The sequence below is a fragment of the Oreochromis niloticus genome, linkage group LG10 (assembly GCF_001858045.2).
Source record: "Oreochromis niloticus isolate F11D_XX linkage group LG10, O_niloticus_UMD_NMBU, whole genome shotgun sequence".
In the NCBI taxonomy this organism is placed as follows: domain Eukaryota; kingdom Metazoa; phylum Chordata; class Actinopteri; order Cichliformes; family Cichlidae; genus Oreochromis; species Oreochromis niloticus.
The window spans coordinates 13,536,574-13,559,874 of NC_031975.2; the positions used below are offsets into that span (position 1 = coordinate 13,536,574).

The window sequence follows — 23,301 nt, forward strand, 5'->3', positions numbered from 1 at the left end:
AAAAAAACAACAAAAAAACTATTAACAAAATCCTCACAAAACTAAGCTCGAAATTAAACAGGCAAAAAAAGGTATAACTGTATCTTTATGGAATAAAGCATGAAATAGGGGTTTTAAAGAACACATTCAAATTTACAGATGTAACAGAATCTGCTTTTTATTCAAATTTATTTTTTAGATTATTCTATTTAATCAGATTATTTTAACATTGTGTAAGATAATACCCTATATGGACAAAAGTCCCTCTTAATCTTTAAATTTAGGCGTTTTCACTCCCATTGCCAGACTTGCATAAAATCAAGCCCATAGCCAAGGAGTCTGCCTTGAGAAACATTTTTTCAAGAATGGCTCATTCTAAAGAGCTCACCGAGTTCAAGCATGCCAGTCAGTTTGTGAAATTGCTTCCCTCCTAGATATTCCACTATCAGTAAGTGGTATTATTGCAAATTGGAAGCATTTAGGAACCACAGAAATGAAGGCTCAAACCATGTAAAGTTATAGAACAGGCTCACTGACTGCATATAGTGCGCAAAAGTCTCCAAAGCTCTTTTGAGTTAATAACTGCAGAGTTCCAGAGCCCTCAGCACAAAACCATCAGCACAAAAACTTTGCACCAGCATTTTTGTGGCATGGGCTTCCACGGCTGAGCAGCTTTTGCCTATATACTGTATGTATTAATGTCAGGTGTTTCCACTGTGTGCTATACTAGGGATTTTCCTAATTTCTTAGTCGACTAAATGAGGAAAAAAAAGACTAACCGACTAGTCTGAAACTTAGGAACACTCAGGTAATAAGTTCCATTTGAGAAACTTTTATTGGAAAATGTCAAAAATTAATAACATAGGTATTTGAAACCATTTATCACATTCTTCAGTAATGAATCATGCCGCTTAAATGTGCAGCACCTTGCAGCGTGCATTATCAACATTACACATTATACTCCAGATAGACAACAAAGATGAAAAACACTTAAAATAAACCGATGTTAAAGATGATACAAAACCAAACACGTTCCACTAAAATATGACAAATTAACATCTGAAAAACTAATAAATCACGACTTAAAAGTCCCAAGCATAATGAATGATGCACACTGTTCGAAATTCATGACACCCACTTCAATAAAAGTTAAAATCTAAAATAAAACAATAAATTATCCATCCATTTTCTTCTGCTTATCTAAAGTCAGGTCGTGGGGGGTAACATCCTTAGCCGCCCCCTTTCAATGTGAAGGAGTAGCTGCTCTTCTTTGAACCCCTTCCGAATAACTGAATTTCTTACCCTATAACTAAGGCAGAGCCCATCCACCTTATGGAGAAAGCTCCTTTCCACTGCTTGTATCAATGATCTCATTCTAATAGTGTTAACAAAAAGATCAGACCTAGATTAACAGATTTATGGAGTTTCCCAACAATGATGTGCCATTTGGTGGCAAATGGGTGCATAACATTTAGGACCCAATAATATACCGATTTTCGGCATTGATTAAAAGTTTAACAATTAGATTAAAACCACTAGTAAGTCTGGTACCAACTAGTGACAACAGCAATGATTAGTCGACTAGTCACGCATATGCTGTAGGAATAGTGAAAGGTAACTAAAGCACAGTGTTGGGGAAAGTTGGAAGTATTAATTAAAATTTTGGCTGCTGTGCTTAAACTTTATTATTTTAGTAGAACTCCTTATTACTCAAGTTTACCAGAAACATTCAGGCATCATCCAGCTTTTACCCTACCAATAAGTGTAATGGGTGGAGTACCTAAACATTTCTTTGTACCTGAGTCATAGGAATGTGAAGAAACTATGCTAAATATTTTCTACCATCTTTTGGTGCCATTTATGGTCGATGTGCAACTTATTTTTAGCAAAGACATAGTTGTTTAGGAGGTGTTCCCATCTGCACTAAAAGATGGTTTACAAAACTGTTAATCGAATAAATAACTTTGAATGAAAACCCAATAAAGTTTTATTAAACTGTCTGTTTAACAAATTATATTAGTATTTTAAACACCCAAAAAGCATTTGTTAGCTTAATTTGATAAAGAAGTTAAAACACAGGCTTCACTATACACACTAACTGCTAACTTAATTTACCTCTGCAAATTGGCAATTTGGCTGAGACTGCAGCTGTGCTCTTTCTCTAGCACCAAAATCTGCCAGTAATGAATCCACATCAGGAGCATAGGATAGGACAGGGGTCTGCAACCTTTTACACCCAAAGAGCCATTTGGACCCGGTTTCCACGCAAAAGAAAACACTGGGAGCCGCAAATACTTTTTGACATCTAAAATGAAGATAACACTGTATATATTGTTTTTTATCTTTGTGCTTTGTGTGAACAACTAAGGTGTGCTGCTTATGAAATCCATGAAGTGCTACAGAGAAAATTAAATTATATTTATGTAATCAACACATTTTGAACTCTTAAAGAAATATAACAAAAGGAAAGACACCAACCTGAACTGAAATGATCCATGTAGCAAACAAAAACTGTTGTCAGCCGCCACCCTTATATCGCCTTTGGGCTGTTGGAGCCTTGACCTGACTCTTAAAAAATAATTGGAAAAAAGCACTATGCTGCTAAAAAATGAAAAATAGATATTTGCAAAATTCTGCCTAAATATGTATTTTACCTGGTTAATGCGTGCGGCGGGGCGTGGTTTGCAGCGCCGCTGCAGGGGAGGCGGACACACCTGAGCGACACCCGCAATCACGCCTCGCCGCCTTTACGTCTGCGCTATCTGTGCTGTTGTGTTGTTGGTGGTGTATGTCGGGCTGTGAGCTGAAAAGCTACAGCCGGCTGTATGCGTACAGCAACCGTGTGTGAAAAGTGCTCAATAAAGAGATGCTCAAAAGCGTGCTCATGGAAACATCGTCGGGTCTGCCGTGATTTGTTTACAATGGGACTTCTGCTGCTGAACCTCTGCTCACAGAGTCCGCAAATCGGGGCTATACGAAGTCAGTTTACGCACTGTGTTTGTCTTTAACATAGTTCACGGTGGAGAACAGCTGCTGACATAATGTGGATCCGAAGATCCATAATTGGCCTACCTGGGGTTGAAAGTCTCGATAAATGCACGGCGTTTCGGCGGGTACACCGGCTTCCGCGAGTGTGACTCTTATTTTGAGCGATGAAAAAATAGAATATAATTTTATTTTTATATTTCAATATCACAATAATCTTCCAATTTAGAACTGCAAGTTAAAAAGAACTAACATAAATAAAATACACTTCAGCTAAATACTTCTAATTTATTTGCCCAAACCACGCGGAGCCGCAGTATAAGGACTAAAGAGCCGCAGGTTGCCGACCCCTGGGATAGGAGAATGAGATGACTGATAGTGTCTGATTTCTGTGTTATTCACTCACTGTCTTCATTTTAAATTATTATTTTGGTTTGACAATTTGGAAAAATTCAGAGTGAGATATTATCTGAAATGTGCTGCTGGTAAATAATACTGTTGTGCTCAATTACAATTCTGTTCAGATGTTTTTCTTTTTTTTATAAAAATTGGAGTATTTAAAACAATGTTTAGTAATGAAAAATGACCAAAACGACTACTAATACAAAAATATGAAGCACCAGTAAGATGAGTAAAAATTATTGTGTTTAAACCCTGATTACCACCTCACTGCTGAGACCTCAGTAACCGATCACCCCTAACACATTGAGGCAAAATCTTTTCATTAACCCATGTCCTTGCTGCTAACATGGAGTCATGCTTTGGAAAATTTATAATAAATTAATTTTAATTAATAGTCTGATGTGTGAAACCTAACTATCTCTTCAGCTATGTACTTATTTATTTAATAAATGAATAAATAGCATAAGGACATTCTAAGTTCTGAATTAAGATAGAATGCAGTTATAGTTAAATCTTAGATATGTGCATTATGTACACTGAAAATGTGATGTAAATGATAAACTTTCCTCAGCCATGGCCACGGAGGAAGGGGGCAAACACGAATCAGTCAGCAGTGTAAAGAGGACCCAGGCCATACGCAGGAGACACAATGCTGGGAGCAACCCTACACCACCACCGTCTACCATGGGATCCCCTCCCAGGTTTGTCATCTAAGCAAAGATGTCCCAATATGTTTGTTTGCACTTGTCCTCAACTTTTCTTTTTAGTTTTGGTTTTCTTTCTACCATGCCTTCCATATTAGTATGTTTACATTATAATGGACATAAGAATAACAGCCCAGATTAAAATTGTGTCTATATAAAGTCGTATTTTCATTAATTAATTCTAAGTATAGCTCATGGAGCATGTGAGCTTTAGGGAGACTGAGTTTAGGATTAAGATTAACTGCTGTATTCATTTGTTTGTTTCCTGTAGTCTCCAGGACCTCCAGCGAGCTCGGACCTCCTCTCATTCACGCACCCGTACACTTCCTTCAGCCTTACAGTTTGCTTCTTCACTTCTACTACCCCGCAGTGGCATCCATGAGGCTTCCACATTTGACGACACATCAGAAGGGGCAGTGCACTATTTCTATGATGAGAGTGGTAAGTGCCTTGTCTTGTCAAGACAGTCATTCTGTTTATCCCATTATTAAATGGGCAGATATGAGACTGGTGTCATTTTTTTTTATCCAACTCTTGAATAGTGGACTCTCCTTGAGTAGCGAGTCTTAGGACTTGCTACCTTGAAATGCTACCAGTCTGTTATTTGAGCTATTATTTTGAAGCATTATGTAAAGTAATTGTAATGTAATGGTCACTGGTATTTGAATCTACATAAAGAAAATCACTAGTCAGATTGCATTATTGTATAATCTGTCTGTGATTGCAGATTTTACACTGTTGAGGGTATTCATTTCTGCTGTCTCTCTGTTATATAACAGGAGTAAAGAGGTCCTACACATTTGGACCTGCTGGAGGCGGCTATGAGGACCCAGTTCAGTAAGTTATAAAGTTTTTATTGCCAAGTGTCTTTCTTTTCTACAGACTACGAGAGTTATTGTTGTTGTTAAAACATTACTAACAGCTACATTCAAGGCTGTGAAATTTTACACTTGCAGAGAAAGGGAGAGGCAGTCCCAATCTTCAAGCTTCACATCCACTGAGGTCCCGGAAGGGGCACCAGTCCTGTCCATGCTACAGCCCAGACAAGGGGCTTTACAGGGGATGCAGGTGCGCAGGGTGCCTCTGGAGATGGCCGAGGTTAGCAGTACTTCATTGATTATTCCAAATAGGACATCAGTCGGCACATCAAAGCTGACTATCGCAGACGGTCCTTCTGGATCCTGTTTCCTAATTCACACAATCTCTGAATTCTTACCTAGTTTGATCTGGATCACGAGTCTTTACAAGAGTCCCAAGAAAACACTTTGATGATTGAGGAGAAAGCCAAACCTAAACAGTACTATCGCTTTTGGGTGCTGCCTGGAAAGTGGCTGAGAGTCCGATATGATCGACTGGCTCTGCTTGCCTTATTAGACAGGTAAGACAAAACATTGGAAAAGAGAATGGATTACTTTTTCTCTGTGACAGCAAAGAAAAATGTACAAAATGTACTCTGTTGCCCCTAAAATAATTAATACATAACAACTGTTGTTTTAGTTTTAGTTGCTGGATGCAAAATTTAAAAAAAAGAAGACAAATTATCATTTCAAGTAAATATTTAACTTATAAAAGCAACTGGGTTTACTTTTAAACAGGTCCATGGTTTTGATTGAGAATTGATAGAGAAGAAGGATAAACAAGTCCAACAAATTTGGTTACTCTGTATCACATTTCTGAAGGCTGTTTTCCTCTTACACTGAAGCAAAAGATTTTCATTCATAAGCAAAGTTCTTTTAAAGGATCTGTTTAATATTTTTTCACTAAACAACAACACAGAAAATGTTATCCTGTGTTTTTCTTTAAAATAAATAGAAACTTGCTGCTACTATACAGGATGCATTGTAAACTGATTTAGATGAAGCTTTAAGGTTTTACTATAATACTGATACTCTGTTTTTTTAATGGGTTGTTTTGTTTGTAATGGAAGAACCTCCTCATTGTCACAGGACTTATGTCCAGTAGGATATTGACTTATTGACTTAACACTTGATACACATTTGTTTTAATTTTTTTCTCATGAAGCACATTTTATTTACAAGTCAAAGACAGAATTTAGATCTAATTTTGAGGTTTCTCAAATATGTACTGCTGCACCTTACTTTCCTAGGAACCGCCGTGTGGGAGAGAACGTGTTTGCTGTGGTGCTGGCCAGCCTGGTGGCATTCCTGGGGTTCCTGCTGCTGCTCCAAGGCTTTTTCAGGGACATTTGGGTCTTCCAGTTCTGCCTGGTCATTGCTAGTTGCCAGTACTCCTTACTGAAGGTACCTCTTATTTATGTTGTTTCTCTTACCAAAAGTCTTCAGCAAGTAACTTAATAATGGTCACTGTATGACCAAAACTTGTATTCTTACAATGTCATAACATATAAGTGCTCACTCTAAACTAAACTCTGAACCCCCGTTTGGTTCTGTGAAAATAACAGATAAACAGATCGCGCAGGTGGAGATTTGGCAAAATCAAATCCTGACGAATTGAATATTACTTAGAGCTTAGAGATTTGATGTTCATTTGAAAGAAAAAAGGGAAAACTAAATGAAAAAACTAATGGTTGTCATAAGACTTAGCCTATGTAAGACCCTTATAAGACTTTCTCTTACAACGCATCCTCTGTCAAGAGTACAATAATTGTGCAATTTAAAATAAGGCTCCAGTAACATGATACTGGACTTGTTTTAAAGCAGTCTTTTAACATCATTGTTGTAGGAAGCTAAGTGCTCAAAATCCAGTCCAAGGGTCACAGCAATTTGCAGCTAACCTGGTTAGCTAGGGCCAAACAATTGTCGTTCCTGTTTATGTTTTTAACATACACGTGAAAGACATGAAGCCTAAATTCCCTGCCTCTTTGTTTTAGAGTGTACAGCCAGATGCAGCCTCTCCCATGCATGTGAGTAGTAGATTTAGGAATCCACATTTTATAAAATACTTTTGACCTTAAAATTATGGTATAACGTTGTTTCTCTCCTTGTCTGTCACGTAAAAGGGGCATAACTGGATCATTGTGTACAGTCGGCCAGTCTACTTCTGCTTATGCTGTGTGATGATCTGGATCTTTGACTTATCTGGGCGCTCTGGAAGTCTGCAGCCCTTCTCCCTCTATGGCATCATCATCTTCTCTGCGCAATTCCTGCTCTGTGTCAGGGATGTTCTCATTGGTTAGTATTATTCATGGATTCTTTTACATCAGGTTGATGTTCAGATTGACAGTGCTAGCATTGCTACATGCCAGAATAGGTCTATCTTTCTTATTGCAGTGTTATAAAATAGTCCTGAATATATCCTGATTATAACACTGCTTTATGCATGAGGAGGATTAGTGGGTTTTTAAACTGTAACCCATTTTTAAGCACAATTTTCCCCTCTTTTCATCCAACAGTGTTTGCCCTGTGTTTCCCAGTCATTTTCCTGTTTGGGTTGCTACCTCAGGTCAACACTTTTGTGATGTGTCTGCTGGAGCAGATTGACATGCACATTTTTGGTGGAAGTGGTAAGAATATTATTACACGAATGGGATAATCGAATACTTGGAGGTTGAAAGTGTCAGACCATTTTTAGGAGGACAATTTAAAAACCATGTGGTTATTTGAACACAACAAAGTTTTTTTTTTTTGTTTTTTTAAAATGGTCACTACACAGTATCACAGTAGGCAATTAGATGTATGGGAATTGTTTCCCGTCCCCGTTGGGAAGGCCTGGCTTCAGTAAACAATGCAAATAAACATTTAAAAAAAATGTGTGAGATTCTGCTTGTTCATAGCTCAGAGAAACTAGTAAAAACAAATACTTTGAGTATTTCTGCCCAAACAGAATAATGAGAGTTGTCTATCGTTTGTGTCGTTGTGTCTCACCCATACCAGCCTAATTGTGTCTGATCTCTCTGTATTCTTTCCTCAGCCACTACCAGCCCCCTTTCATCTCTGTACAGCCTCATACGCAGTGTGCTGGTGGCTGCCCTGCTGTATGGATTTTGCCTTGGTGCCATAAATGTAAGTTGAACCGACTGACTGTCCCAGTTCGCACCTGTTATTAATGTGCGTCATGGGTGATCTGATCACAGGTAGACAGCTTACTCTTCACATATGTCTCAAGTGATCATTTGTGATTGCGTGTCACTTCCCTGCTCGGCATGTATGCAGACATACAGTATTATGTGTGTGAGCCACCACCCTCTAAAAAGAAATATAAAGAAATAAGACTGTACTGTAAAACGATATTATTTCAGTGACAAGTGGGTTTGATTTTTAACTGGTAAAAGGTAGAAATTCACTTCCCCCGACTACTCAGCTGGAAATTAAAAGAAGAAATCAAAACAGTGCAAACTGTGTTTCTATTCCTTGACATGTTCAGGCAAGCCAAGTTGCCAAAAGACATCCAATACCCAACTAATACTGACTTTATGGGCTTTCAGAATGTGGGTCTGAGTAATCCAGTCTCAGTGCATCTTTTGTGCAATTACACATGTACTTGGAGCTGTTAATGTGTGATCATGTTAGTGCCAGGTGTGATCTTACTGAACATGACATGGAAGAGTTTGGACGTGTTTTTCCTATTACAGTCGTCTATTTGACTTTTCCCCCCCTTTTTTTTCATTAGGCACCGTGGGGGGATGCCCATGTTCCAGTACTGTTCTCCGTGTTTTGTGGCCTACTCCTGGCCTTATCCTACCACCTGAGCCGCCAAAGCAGCGATCCTACCATCCTGTGGTCAGTATTTCCTGTTTCATATTGGCAATGATGGTCTTGGGAGTCTTTATTGAATCTTCCTTTTAGATCCAGAATAGATTAACAGTTACTTAAAGAAGTCTATATAGCAAGATAGATAGCAAGTCTAAAGTGTAGTTTTTTGTGTTTTACAAAGTTAGCTACAATCCAAGACATAAAAATGATGCTAATGGCCAAGAGACAGTACTGGTGTCTTGATCATCTGTGAAGACTTTGATGATAGATTTTATCTTTCTGTGGTATTTCTTGTAACTCTTTCTTTTATGCTTTTTACCCATAATATCAGGTCACTGGTCCGGTCTAAATTATTCCCAGAACTGGAGAACCGAAATCCAGAAGAACCCCCTGTGGAAATCAAGGACCCTCTTCCCGATAAGCTACGCAACTCTGTGGTAACTACTGTTGCTCACCAGCCTGCAGTTTAATTTTTATGTAATGATTTAATTAGTTTTAAAATCAATCTGTCTATTTATAGAAAGAGATTCTTCATTCGGACCTCGTCATCTGTCCCCTCATGGCTGTGATTACCTTTGCCATCAGTGCCAGCACAGTTTTCATCGCTCTTCAAGTTAGTTGGAGCAGTATTCATGACCTTACTCTCGCATCATTTTTGTATATAGACTTAATTAAAATGTTCCTCTTTTTGCTCTTTCTCCGCAGCCTGCTCTTAGCGTTGTCTTATATATCCTGGCTGGAGTTGTTGGCTTCATTACACACTATCTCCTGCCTCAGCTCCGCAAACAGCTGCCGTGGTTCTGCCTGGCTCACCCTTTACTCCGCTCCAAAGAGTATAGTCAGTTTGAGGTCCGAGGTGGGTGTCTGATTGCATCTTTTATCTTTATTCACATGCACAGAAAAATAACAACATCTATAAATACATGTATAGTATAACAGGCTTTGGAAACTGAAATGTTATAAGTTGTTCTAATTACAAAAAGTAAGATCTCCAGCTAAAAGTGCTCCTGAGAAAACACTCCTGGGAAGCTTCATAGGCTGCTGCACCAGACAATACATAACTATTTTTAAATGACAGTCAGCTGCATATTTTGAATATCATTTGAATATCATGGATATATTAAGTAATATATACACTCAACACTAAAAATAAATCACTTATTTTATCTCAAGATTTTTGTGTTAAAAGTTGTTTAAAATTATCAAATTACTGTCATATGTCTTCTTGAGTTTAACTTTAAATATTTTATAGACATTTTTCGCAATGTTTTTAATGGTGCTAGTCAGCCACAACTTTAAAAGCATCTGTTTAATATTGAATAGAGTCCCCTTGTGCTACTAGAATAGCTCTGATTCATCAGGTCATGGACATTGGACCCTTGGGGTGTCTGGCACTGAGATGGTGACAGTGACAGTTCCTGTGGGCCAGTTTAGGCTTGATTTTTGGAATTTAGAGGCCAGGCCTGGTCTCTTTATTGAATTCTTCAGACCATTTCTAAGCGTTTTTTGCAGTGTGGTAGGGCATATAATCCTGCTGGAGGAGGATGGATGTTTCTGGGAGTATCGTTACAACCCAGAAACATCCACATGAATCCCAAGTGAGTAAGACTGATCTCACCATCCTGCAGTGATGATCAGATCAGTTTTATTCATGTCATCTGTCAGTGGTTTTATTGTTGTGGCTAATTAGTGTATTGAACCTCTTTTAAAACTTCACTTTAAACCATTTTCTGATATTTTTTTTTTTTGTCTCCACAGATATGGGATATCTGCAGTTTGTGAATTACTCCACATTTGTAACATATTTTTGCTTTCTGTTTGACCCAGATGCTGCTCAGTTGATGTGGTTTGAGAAGCTGTACGCATGGCTTCAGTGCGTGGAGAAATATTTTATCTACCCAGCTGTAGTGCTGAACTCCCTAACCACCGAAGCTCGAACAGTGGGCCAGAATCACAAAGAGCTGGACATCTAGTAAGCATTTCCTCGTCCTGGTTCTGTTAATATTTTACATGCTAAGGTTACACTATTCTTCATCTCTGCTCCCTGTGGACATGTGCTGTCTGCTGGATGTGTTGAACTCTCCCATGTGTGCCTTATGTCCCATCTCCCTCTGCTGTCTTCTTTTTCCCATCACCCCCAACCGGTGGCGGCAGCTGCCCCTCCCTGAGCCTGAGGTTTTTTTTCTTCTGGTCTTTTGATAGTTGGTGTTTTCTCTCGTAATATTGTACCCCCTTTCCCGACAGTATAAAGTTTTATTTGGGGACAGTTGTTGTGATTTGGCACTATATACATCCATTCAAAATGAATTGAACTCTTGAAACAGATGATTTTAAAAAATGCTGTGTTGCTTTATCTAAGTTGTCCTCAATAGCAAAGGCACATAAAATACAGTTTCTCTGCCTTCTAAGGAGGGCATCAAGCTAAATGGAGTTAGGCAGTATTTCAGCATGACTGTAAAAGAAACTTTGAGAGATTGACACAAATCCAGAAGGCTGGCTCCTGCTGCAGAAACTGCATAGAACCCACAAATTACACAACAATCCCACTTCCCCTTTATGTCAATGTGAACATCAAGAGAAATTTGTCAGGTTTTATTTCATTAAACAGTGTAGTAGTATATTGTATGTTACCTGTGATTTTCTTTTCTTTGAAGAAGTAGTAGTTTGTTTTTGTCATTTTCAAAAAATGAGTGTGAAAACCACTGAAGATTTTTACAGCAGTCTTTGCAGTCGTGTAAAAAAACTGTGATGATTCAGTAGCTTTCAGTTTTGTGCACTTTTGTTTGTGCACAGCTCTATTAAGGTCCCACCACAGCATTTCAGTTAGGTTCATGTCTGGACTTTTACGGGGCATTTACAGCATCTTAATTTTTTTCTTTTTCACACATTTTGTGTAGATTTGCTGCTGTGATTGGAATTATTGTCCTGTTGCACCAACTCACTTTTGGCTAAGGTCACACTGGCTGATGATCACTTAATGAAGTTTTTATTAGCAGCACCTTGCTGCTACTTACACTCTTAATTCTCTAGGAATTAAAGGTGGATTTAGTTTTTCACGGGACTGCATAAAGTGTTGTGAAAACCTTTCTTTTCACATCACTGTAAAATTATGCACACTCTAAAGAAAGGGGTTAAACTGTAGCACGCACACACAATGACTAGCATCTGGTGTTGAATATCTCATTTCATTTCTTGCCCTGTTGTTGTAACCATATGTTAGCATGTGCTGATTTTTTTTCTTCTTTCTTCCCCTCCCTCTCTCTTCGTCGAACCCTCCAGTAGCCGAGCTCTCTTTATCTCGGTAGCTGGAATGAAGCTGCTGCGTTCGTCCTTCTGTACCCCATCGCAGCAGTACGTCACACTGTGCTTCACCACACTCTTCTTCCACTACGACTATCCACACTTCTCAGAGACCTTCTTAATCGATTACTACTTCATGTCCATTCTCTTCAGCAAGGTTAGAAAACATTTCATATTTGTAACATTTTTTCGTCACAAATGATTTTGTGGTACTTTAGAAACAGCTTTCTGCCCACAAATAGTCTTAATCATCTTATTTCTGTAGCAAATATGAACACTATTTTTACGTGTGCATGTCTGTGTGAGCTTGATAATGATGAATGTTTGAATGTTTTCAGATGTGGGACCTGCTGTACAAGCTGCGTTTCGTGTTGACCTACATTGCCCCCTGGCAGATCACTTGGGGTTCAGCCTTTCATGCCTTTGCTCAGCCCTTTGCTGTGCCCCGTATCCTTTATTCAGCTTAATTTTGTGACAGTAGGAATACACCAGTGCCAAATTTAAGGTTGATAGAGTATAAGAGGGCAAATTGTAGCTTTAAGATGTGACAAAGGTATTTTATGTTGCAAGGTTATTGACTTGTTTTGCATTACTGCACAGAGGTTGCTGTTATTTTGTGCTGTATTCTTTATTTTGATAGTCTAAGTGACAGTGAAGTTATTCAGTGGGGTTTTTTTGTTTTGTTTTGTTTTGGGGGTTTTTGGTGACATGTCCTTAACTCTTGCTATTTCAGACTCTGCTGTTCTTTTTGTCCAAGCTGTCTTTTCTGCCATCTTCTCCACACCTCTCAATCCTGTCCTTGGCAGTGCTGTATTTGTCACCTCATACACCAGGCCCGTTAAATTCTGGGAGCGCGACTACAAGTATGTGTTTGGTTAAATAACCTGTGCAAGTGTGAAACTGTATATCTTACACTCTTAATATAAATAAAATCCATTTGGCTTTAATCCTAATTTGTCCCGTTTACAGCACCAAGAGGGTCGATCATTCCAACACTAGACTTGCCACCCAGTTAGACCGCAACCCAGGTATGCCACAGTGTTCCCTCCTGTCGATGCTTATCGAGTTTTGTTCTGAAATGAAGGTGACCCTTTGTTTTTTATCATGAAGGTGCCGATGACAACAATTTGAACTCTATTTTCTACGAGCACCTGACCCGCTCTCTGCAGCACAGCCTCTGTGGAGACTTACTGCTCGGCCGCTGGGGGAACTACAGCACGGGTGACTGCTTCATCCTCGCGTCAGACTACCTCAACGCTCTGGTGCACATCATCGAAATCGGCAACGGCCTTGTGACCTTCCAGCTGAGGGGTCTAGAGTTCAGAGGTCAGCAGCATGAGATGTTTAGAGCTCATAAAATGAATGTAGTTTTTAGTTGTTTACCATCTTGTTGTAACTTGGACATCAGTCAAATGTTGTGAAATAGTATTTATTATGGAGATGTGGTGCTGTAGCTTAATCAGTAGTTAAAAAGAGGTTTCTGATGGCACTAATTTCCCTGGAATATAAAGCTTTAGGTGGCAGCAGACGCAGAAGTTTCTCGATTTAACTTGTCATAAAGTAAATGTTAAATAAATGTAAATGTCGTCACATTATTTCATGCCGATAGGAAAATTACACGATTGACAATGAAATTCGTACCCTGTGCAATTATGTCTGCCATTAAGTATGAAATCTCCGTGGAAAATGAAGGCTTGATTGCAGAGGAACGAGGGGGAGAGATTGAAAAGTCGTCTAAGGCCACTTCACCTTCATATTTTGAATATTACGTTGTGTTTAAGTTCTTACGGCATATTTTTATTCTTAAAAGAGATCAGTTTCACGTCTGTGGGTTTATTTTAAGGTCATTGAGGATTCAAAGAAAAAAAAGTTGTGCGTCAGCCTCTGAAGAGGTTGTCACTCTGCAAAACAGGGCTTTATGATCTATAATGATACGACCTTAAAACTGATGATTTTTTTTGTTAAGTTTAATCTTTTTTTATTTTTTAGCTGAGTATTTTTTGCAGTAAAATTATTCAAGGCCAAGCATTGAATGTGTGGGCAGTGAAGTGTTTCTACCTGTTCTTAATCATATCGTTCCTCTTGTTTCTCTCCTGCTGGAGTCTGTGACAGCTGCTAGAGCTGTAGGGTAAAAGATTATTAAATTTGACACTCTGACTTTGACAGTCATTTCACCAAGTTTCATTATAATGTCTCACTCTGTCACGATCAGTGAATGAGTGTTTGGAGCTCTCTTTATGCACACAGCTTTTAAACTATATAACCATTTTTAAAGAATATGATCACACCGTCACTGGATTCGTCGTATCTCAGAAGTGCTTTGACCTATTGGAGACCTATTGGCATTTGGACACCACATCAAATAATTAGGTGGTGTTTTGCCTTAAATAAGCATAACATCTCTTAGCATAACATGTTAGCCTAATTGATGACTTTTAAAAACCTCACCAAGATTTTGATTTTAAAACTGTCATTAAAGTCAGTCCAAATTAGCTGAAGAGTCTCATGTGTTGACATGAAACCTATGTACAGCACCTCTTACCAGCGTAATTTTAGAAAACAAAACAGGTCACTTTTTAACACAAGATACTTTTTCTGATTTTAGCAAAGTTCATTTTCTGCGGGGGGTAACAGTCTAAGCAGAGATATCAACATTTCCCTCTCCCCAGCGACCTCCTACAGCTCATCCGGGCAGAAACTGAGGCGTTCCCGAATTAATGGAGAGCTATAATCTCTCCAGGGTGTACTGGGTTTGCCCCAGGGCTGCCTCTCAGTAGGACATGCCCCAGAACACCTCACGTAGGAGGCATTCTAGTCAGATCCATCAAACTACCTCAAATGTGGAGGAGTTAGTGGCTCTGCTCTGAACTCTGTCACCCTATCACTGTGGGAGAGCCCAGCCACCCTTCAGAGAAGCTAATTTCCGCCGCTTATATCAGTGATCTTGTTCTTTCAGTCACTACCCAGAGCTTGTGACCTTATGGGAGCTGAAGTAGCTACAGATAATTGATACCTCTACCACAACAGACCAGTGCAGCATCCACTACAGACACTGTGCCATTCTGTCAGTCTCTTGCTCTGCTCCTCCTGACTCATGAGTAAGACCCAGAGATACTTAAACTCCTCCACTTAGAGCAGCAACTCATCCCAGATGTGGAGGATCTCCTTTGTTTTATTGTACAGTCTTTACCTTACAGTATAAAGCACCTTTAGATGACTCTTGTTCTGATTGGCGCAGTATGAATAAAATTGAATTGAGTGAAGACACCCTTTTGAGCTCAGACTTGGAGGTGCTAATTTTCCTCGCAGCTGCAAACTGCCTTAGCCCAAGCTGGAGGTCACAGGCTGACGAAGCCAAACAAACCAAGAACAAAGACGAGATCCTGAAGCCACCCAGGCCAAAACCATCAGCCAATTACAACACACGCAGAAACTCTGTCCATAAAAGTTTTAAACACATTATGCAGATATATTTTTTTGAAGTTGTGTTTTCCAAGCAGATTGTGATGTTATGTATACAGAACAGTGTCATCTGTTGGCGCCCTTTAATAGAGCAGCTAATCCTTGTGTTTCACATCTTTCCAGGTACCTACTGTCAGCAGAGGGAGGTAGAAGCAATCACAGAGGGGGTGGAGGAGGATGAAGGCTGCTGCTGCTGTGAACCAGGTCACCTGCCTCACATGTTGTCATTCAATGCTGCCTTTGGACAGCGCTGGCTGGCCTGGGAGGTGGCTGCTACAAAGTACGTGCTCGAAGGCTACAGCATCAGCGACAACAATGCCGCCTCCATGTTGCAAGTATTTGACCTTCGTAAGATCCTCATCACATACTACGTCAAGGTGAGCCAATGTTCAGGAGCTGTTTTTACTCTGTTCTCACATCATGTTTTTTGCGTTTTATTGCAGTCGGTTTTGTTTATTTTAGACTCTCTGTCATGAAGAGCAAGTCATAGAAATTTAGAAGCTAAGATATGAAGCTAAAATATGCACATACTTGTAATCCTTGATGTGGATTTAGAGTTGTCTATAAAAATGTTTTCCTAGCGTGACTAGTATTTTGGATTATGTATTTGTTGCGTCCAATAGAGCATCATATACTATGTGAGTCGATCCTCTAAGCTGGAAGAGTGGCTGACCAATGAAACAATTCAGGAGGCTTTACGACCTTGTCTCGGATCAAACTACGTAGACAGTGACCCCACCTTCAACCTGAACATTGACGAGGACTATGATCACAGAGCGTCTGGCATCACCCCGTCCTCATTCTGCATGGTTTACCTGGACTGGATTCAGTACTGCAACAGCAGGCGCCAAACAGTAAGACTCCTCCACAACATTTAAACTATAACATCACATGCGTGGGTTGCTTTTGTAGTGCTTTTTCCCTTATGCTACACATATTTTGATCATAATGGATAAAGTATATCTTGCTTTTATGTGCACAAGAAGATGCTATTTGGTCGCATTTTTCTAAATGACATCTGTTGTCTTCCACTTTATTTCTGTCATTAGGATACTTTTTTCATCATTACAAACAAATGAAATGTTTAAGAACAGAAATACAGAAGGCATTAAATGTACAACATTGCACAATTTATTTGTGCTTCACTGTGTTTTAGCCGGTGACTTGCGAAAGAGATTCTCCACTTGTCAACCTCTGTTTTGGCCTGTGTATTCTGGGAAGAAGAGCCTTGGGCACAGCCTCACACAGCATGTCAGCAAGGTAAGTCCACCAGGCCGCACAACCATGCCTGTCACTGTTGCTGATGCCATGCATATATATGCTAAGAATATGGCAGATTTATTGTTGTTTTGTTTGTTTGACAGCTTGGAACCGTTTCTCTATGGCCTTCATGCACTCTTCAAGGGAGACTTCCGCATCACATCTCCCCGTGACGAGTGGGTGTTTGCGGATATGGACCTGCTGAATCGGGTCGTAGCACCAGGAGTGCGGATGTCACTCAAACTGCACCAGGTACCAGAGAAGAAAACTAGTGCTGGAGTGCCAGTATTTACTCTTTTTTTTGATACTGAAGTGAGATTGTTTGTATAATCTGTGTTTCTTTCAGGATCACTTTACATCTCCAGATGAGTACGAGGATCCTATGGTCCTGTTTGATGCCATCACTGCCAATGAGGAAAAGATGTTGATATCGCACGAGGGTGACCCCGTGTGGCGAAGCGCTATTCTAGCAAACATGCCTTCACTCCTCGCACTGCGCCACATCATGGATGACGGCAGTGACGAGTACAAGATCATCATGCTTAACAAGCGATTCCTCAGCTTCAGAGTTATCAAGGTCACAGCTTGTTACGTTTAGCACTTCTTCGGTTTTTTTTGTGTTGTTGTCTCTGACTCATCACATGCCTGGCTTATCAGATCCTCATCTCTCTTTTTTCTGCCCTCCATAGGTGAACAGAGAGTGTGTGCGTGGGTTGTGGGCAGGGCAGCAGCAGGAGCTGGTTTTCCTGCGCAACCGTAACCCCGAACGAGGAAGCATTCAAAATGCCAAACAAGCACTGAGGAATATGATTAACTCCTCGTGCGACCAGCCCATCGGCTACCCCATCTACGTGTCCCCCCTCACAACCTCTTATGCTGGGGAACACAGCCAGCTCCGCTCTGTGTGGGGAGGACCAGTCAGCCCACACAACATTTACACCTGGCTCATCAGCAGCTGGGACAGGTGCAAATTCTTTGCTTAAATAAATGTACACATGAGCTTTAAGAGAGGGTAACTATAACTGTAACATATGTCTCTCTGCAGGTTACAGAAAGGGTGCGGGGCTGGCTGCAACAGCGGGGGGAACATAGAAGACTCAGACTGTGGAGGCGGCTCCACCTCCATCTCCACCAACCCAGCTGTTCACACCACCCAGAGTACACCAGCCTCCAGCCTTCCACAGCCACACATCACCACTGTCCAGCCCTCCATGGGTAAGAACCGAAACAGAAATGGAGGTGTTTTTGTTAGCTTGTAATGGTCATATGAAGATGAAATGTATTGCAAGTATTTTTATTTTTAGGAGTTAAAAGTGCTTTTTTTTTTTTTTTTAGGCACAGACAACCCTGTTGGTCCAACCCAGAGCTGGCATCACCACCCTCAGCCTCTCCCATTAGCTCTGCTCAGCCAGTCAGAGGGCAGAATGGAGGCAGGACTTCTCTCATCCCTGCAGCGTACATCCTCCATCCAGGGTCTCCTGGGCCAGCAGCTGTCCAGCTCCCAGCTCTCCTTCAGCAGCTCAGTGGCTCCTCCACCTCTGCCAGGCCCGGAGCGCTTCTGCCCAGCAAGTCTCCTGGAGAACTCGGGGCACAGAGCGGGCCAGCGGGCTGGCCTTGGCCCAGGCAGCGGACTACACTATGAGAGCCACTTTAGCAAGTGGAGTTTTTCAGGGAGGAAGGGCTTTAATGGACCAGCTGCAACGGAGGGGGAAGGAGCACCATTACAGACCATACGCACACAGGTAAGGAGACCGTCCATAGTTGTTCAGTTCTTTAAAAAGATCCAGAAATACAGATACTCACTCTGTTAGTTCACTCTGACTCATAAATCACCTGACTCTTTCTCTATTAATCATCAAATCCAGCAAATATAGCCCTCCTGTTGTTAGTAAATCCACTCAGACCATTCTGTTTTATCAGATCAGTGTTTTTTGTAGAGTGGCTTACAACTGAGTATTCACAATATGCTAAAGTAAATAATCAAAATATTTTAATGTCTCTTCAAACCCACTCAGGGTATTTTTTAGACTCTTGAGTGGTATTTTACCAGACCAAATGTCTGAGGAGTTCTGAGACAACAGAACTGATAGATTGATCAGTAATGAAGAAAATCTTTAGTTATATTTCTGCTTACATGATGTCTTTACAGTAGACATCAGGTAAGCAGACAACAGACGATAGTCACACCTACTGAGATACTGCATTAAGCTCATTTGAACAGATGCACATATGCAGTGAGTGGCTTGTTGTTGTTCAGTAATTCAAACAGGAAGTGGTTTATAAATATGGCATGCTTTCTCAGATCATGATCCAGATTCCTCAGTGGGACGTCCTCTTTGTACCTGTGTGATACCAGATTTTGACGGCACGTTGAATCATTTTGTTTTGTTCAGCTGTGAATATGAAGCAGTGGGCTTTTCTTTGCCTGCCTCGTTGGTCGTGCTGTTGATAAACGCGCTTAATCGTCTTCTTATTATCAACCTGTCTCTTTCAGCCTGCTCCTCCTGCATCGCTACAAGAGGCCAGTCTAACGCAAGATCCTCTGGGAGCCACTCAGATGACAGATCCATCCCCGGACACTCCCACTCCCAGAGAGGAATCCACAGAGCTGCCTTTACTTGATCACCTGCGCTGAGTCTGCACTATTGACAGTTTCTACAGTGAAAGCACACCGCAGTCGAATGTGGACCGGGCCTGGCGCATCCAGTCCAGACTCATTCCATCAACTGTTGTTGAACTAATTCAGCGCAGCCACAGTTTGGAAGTCCTCTGATGGCGCTCTGAATCAAGCGTGGATCTGGGAATATACACATCACTCTTCTTGTTAGTCAAGAGAGAGCTAAACAGCATGCTGAGCTGATGCACGTCAGACCATGAAATCATTTTAGCCAACCTGTTTATTCCAAAGTCAGCTTTCATCACAACTCGTAAGACCTGATGATGTACTCATTTTTAATTTTTTTCTTTTCCTGACTGAGCACTTGCTGTCTCTACAGCCAACCATTTGGTTGTAAAAGGTAGTGACAGGCCAGACAGGCCAGTGCAATTATAAGGGATATTTTGCTTGAGGATTGTTTATTTTTCTATACTGGAGACTAGAGGACAATCTCTAACTTGACGTCTGCAGCAGCATTAGGTTTTTTTCTGTTTGTTTAGGGGGGCCTCATAATAAATCCAAAAAAAGAAAAAGGACCAGTACATTGCTGTACGTGCAACTAAAGGACGCGTGGAGACCACAATAAGCCTTGTTTTTGTTTTCCCCCCACATGTAACCATCCTCGCCGGACAGTTGTGCATCAAACAATATTTCACATGACATATTGGCTAATTTCAGGAGCCTCCACTTCTTTTCCCCTGCACAAATACACATATTATAGGAGGAAGAAGAAGAAAATAAAACAAGAAAACATTATTCTTGTACTCTGGCCTGTTTTCCTGCAGAGGTGCCTGACTATATCAACAGTTCTGTCTCGGAGCAAGTTTCAGGGAACCCAAAAAACAAAAAAACTCCCTTCCAGCCCAGCTGACATGTGGTGCTTTTACTGCTAGTTTACAGCGTATTTAGGCTTGGACATCCTGGAGTCCTGTATCTGACTAGCAACCTGGAGAACTTCAGACAGAGCTGGTTTCCATTAATCAGGATCAAACAGAGGATGAGTCAAATCTGTGAAAAATTGTGTTGATCACAAATTCACAAACTGGGAGTGTAAGGAACTTTTTTTTTTAAAAAATCCTCTTTTTTTTTGCTTTGGTGAGTGGAATGTCTTCTATTTTTTTGTTTTTTACTTGAATCTTCACGAATCCCTCAGTGTCGAATGTGCACTGAGGTTGTTTTCTTTGGATTACTGATCACTAATGTCCTCCCTGATCAGATCCAATCAGCTCATGGCTTTCTGAATAGCCGGGGTTCAGGCTGCTTTGTGAGGAGAGCTGTGTTTACTAGGGATGCACTGATGTCTAAAATAACAGTTTGTCTGATACCCATATATATTTTTAGATGCTTGTTTTTCTTTTGTTTTTTAAGTTACTTATCCTCCTTTTGCACCAGGGAAACAAAAGACATCGTCATTATGAAACTATTTTAAGTCCTCCTCCTCCATCATGCTGTTGATGTGACACTACCGACAACCATTAGCCACTGCCACTGGTTAACCGACCATGTGATTGGCTGATACATCAGCGTATCCCCAGTGTGCTCTTTGCCTGCAGTCTGGGCCTTTCTGTTACTATACTACTGCTTCTGCATCTCCTGCTACTACTACTATAATACCCACTACTACTGCTGTTTCTACAACAGTTAAATCCAGCGTTTTAGTTGGAAATAAACAAAAGCTGAATAAATACTGAAAGCAAAGGTGGAATATTTATTTGATTAATAATGTCTTACAGATGTCTTTAACGGGGTTTGTCTATATGGTGTGTTGATATATTGACTTGGAAATCTGCCTTCTGTCTACCCTCCCGCCCCTCCCCTCAGTTTGTTTGGCGTCGTCACGTTTGCACCATCTCACCAACGGCTCTTTTTGGTTATTTTTAAGTGTGGAACATAACTGGAAGTGTTCCTGAAGTCGCTTTAAGTTTGTTTCTTTTCCCACGCCTTTCTTTTTTTTTCTTCTTTTTTTTTTTTTACCACTGTGAAAAGCAGAAAAACTGAGTTTCATAAAACAAAAAATTAAAGAAAAACTTGCAGTTCTGTCAAAAAATTTTAGCCCCAGAAGCTTCCCCGGGTCCACTGGCTTTGTCCCCGACGGTTTCCGGCTCTTCGCACTGGGTGAAGAATTCTTAAACGACCTCGTGCCATAGCATGAATCGCCATATGCTACTTTTTCCCTCATAAATGATTTGTCAGAAGTGCTTTTTGTTTGGGGGTTTTTTTGGGGGGGGGGGTTGGTTTTTTGGGGGGGTTTTTTTCCTTCCCTGCTGGAAAGTTGAAAGGAGGCCAGTGTTCTCAGGGTGTATACTGGGAAAGGAATTGACTGCTTCTGCAGGAAGACTTACAATAGATGCTCCCTTTTAGTCCCTGTTTTTAAAAGATGTTCTGCATGCTGTTAAAGCCAATTTTTTTTTCTTCGCAGTGTTTTTTTTTGTTTGTTTGGTTTTTTTTTTCCCCTCTAGCCACTTTAAGCTTTTTACAAGATAAAGCTCAGCAGCCTCCCCCCCTTCTTTTAATCTTTTAATCTTAGTTTTTGGGGGTTTTTTCTCTTTTTTTTCCCATGAAGAAACAGGTAAAAATGTGTCAGCTTCCATCTCAAACTGCATTAGAAACTCCCACAACTCAGGAAAAACAGAGACTTTTCTGATCAGTGCTGTTTTCTGTTTTTCTTTTCTCATTTATTTTATTTCTAAACGACAGGGAGCTCGACTTTTGTTCAGTTTTGCTTTTTTTTTCCCTTTTAGTTGGAGTCGGGGAAGCACAAGTTGACGGACAGATGTGAGTGTCCAAAAAAAAAAAAGGGATTTCTTAATCTCTGACGTTCTGTACAGCATGTTTGGTATATAAATATATTTAAAATATAAATCTATTTTATTATTGGATTTTTTGGGGGGGGTTCTTTTACATCAAAGACACTATGCTGATGTTTAGGGGAGGGACTCTCGTGTTTACCTGTAGAAAGACACCTGAGTGGAGAGAGGCGCCCTCTCCACATCACGATGTGCAGTTTGGGAAGAATTGGTTCATACTTCTTTTGCACAAAAATGTATCATACACCATCCCACTTTGTTATAGTTTTGTTATTTTTAGTTACTTTTGGAGGGGGGGGTCTTTTATTTAAGAACTTTAAGTCGATGTTAAATGTTCTGTACAGTTCTTTTTTTATGTGATTTTTTTTTTTTTTCCCTCCTATTTAAATTAAAGGTTTTTGTCTTTGTTTGCAAATTAACTGCTGTGTGATTTTATTTTCTTGTCCTGTTGGTCTGTTTTTTGCTGTTTTTGTCTGGAGGATTTTCAATCTTTGTCCTAGCAGCTTAAAGCCTTATGCTACAGTAGAAAGCACCACTGAGCGGGCACTCGGGTTTAATTAAACTGTACGCTCACCTGTCCACTTCATCGGTTAATCTGTTTAACTTCTCGTTAACGCAAATGTCTAATTGGCCAACCACGTGGTAGCAATTCAGAGCATTCAGGCATGGAGACATGGTCAAGACGACCTCCGAAAGTTCAAACCAAGCGTCAAAAAGAGAAAGAAAGGTGATTTAAGTGACTTTGAACTTTGAACCTGGCGTGGTTGGTGGTGTCAGACAAGCTGGGATGAGAGGCAAAACTGGGGTAAATATATATTTTTTTAGTGTATCTGCTGTAAGTTGTCCAAACTTTAAGGCCTCTGCCTTGTACTGTGGGCGTGTCCAAACTGTGATTGACAGCTCTGCGGTTCCTCTTTTAGGGTGTGTAAACACTGCTACTATTGGTGGGCTTGCTCACAGTTTAGCAACGTTACATAATAATAAGCTTGCTCCATATTCTCACAGTATGAAAACACAGGTGGGGGGTAGTGGAGTCACCAGTATGTAGTTTAATGTGTTCGCTAAACACAAGT

At 40.4% G+C, this 23,301-nt stretch overlaps 1 protein-coding gene across 3 annotated transcripts in view; it reads left to right on the forward strand.

The window, feature by feature from the left end:
* LOC100710667 (pecanex 3) overlaps positions 1 to 22,647 on the forward strand; it is a 31,414-nt gene extending 8,767 nt beyond the window's left edge. For 2 of the 3 annotated variants that reach the window (XM_019363793.2, XM_019363795.2), the window contains exons 8-36: positions 3,938 to 4,067; positions 4,342 to 4,511; positions 4,850 to 4,907; positions 5,027 to 5,168; positions 5,291 to 5,448; positions 6,178 to 6,331; positions 6,922 to 6,954; positions 7,051 to 7,222; positions 7,444 to 7,554; positions 7,962 to 8,053; positions 8,661 to 8,770; positions 9,075 to 9,180; positions 9,264 to 9,356; positions 9,449 to 9,599; positions 10,502 to 10,715; positions 12,023 to 12,200; positions 12,382 to 12,490; positions 12,777 to 12,906; positions 13,013 to 13,071; positions 13,154 to 13,369; positions 15,629 to 15,882; positions 16,129 to 16,359; positions 16,662 to 16,765; positions 16,870 to 17,017; positions 17,112 to 17,342; positions 17,455 to 17,729; positions 17,811 to 17,980; positions 18,101 to 18,507; positions 19,260 to 22,647. In XM_019363793.2, coding sequence (XP_019219338.1) covers positions 3,938 to 4,067; positions 4,342 to 4,511; positions 4,850 to 4,907; positions 5,027 to 5,168; positions 5,291 to 5,448; positions 6,178 to 6,331; positions 6,922 to 6,954; positions 7,051 to 7,222; positions 7,444 to 7,554; positions 7,962 to 8,053; positions 8,661 to 8,770; positions 9,075 to 9,180; positions 9,264 to 9,356; positions 9,449 to 9,599; positions 10,502 to 10,715; positions 12,023 to 12,200; positions 12,382 to 12,490; positions 12,777 to 12,906; positions 13,013 to 13,071; positions 13,154 to 13,369; positions 15,629 to 15,882; positions 16,129 to 16,359; positions 16,662 to 16,765; positions 16,870 to 17,017; positions 17,112 to 17,342; positions 17,455 to 17,729; positions 17,811 to 17,980; positions 18,101 to 18,507; positions 19,260 to 19,400 — 4,547 coding nt within the window. In that variant the 3' untranslated portion in view covers positions 19,401 to 22,647. The remainder of the gene's footprint in view (positions 1 to 3,937; positions 4,068 to 4,341; positions 4,512 to 4,849; positions 4,908 to 5,026; positions 5,169 to 5,290; positions 5,449 to 6,177; positions 6,332 to 6,921; positions 6,955 to 7,050; positions 7,223 to 7,443; positions 7,555 to 7,961; positions 8,054 to 8,660; positions 8,771 to 9,074; positions 9,181 to 9,263; positions 9,357 to 9,448; positions 9,600 to 10,501; positions 10,716 to 12,022; positions 12,201 to 12,381; positions 12,491 to 12,776; positions 12,907 to 13,012; positions 13,072 to 13,153; positions 13,370 to 15,628; positions 15,883 to 16,128; positions 16,360 to 16,661; positions 16,766 to 16,869; positions 17,018 to 17,111; positions 17,343 to 17,454; positions 17,730 to 17,810; positions 17,981 to 18,100; positions 18,508 to 19,259) is intronic. The other variant, XM_005472167.4, reaches the window with a different exon arrangement.
* The last annotated feature ends 654 nt before the right edge of the window (positions 22,648 to 23,301 follow it).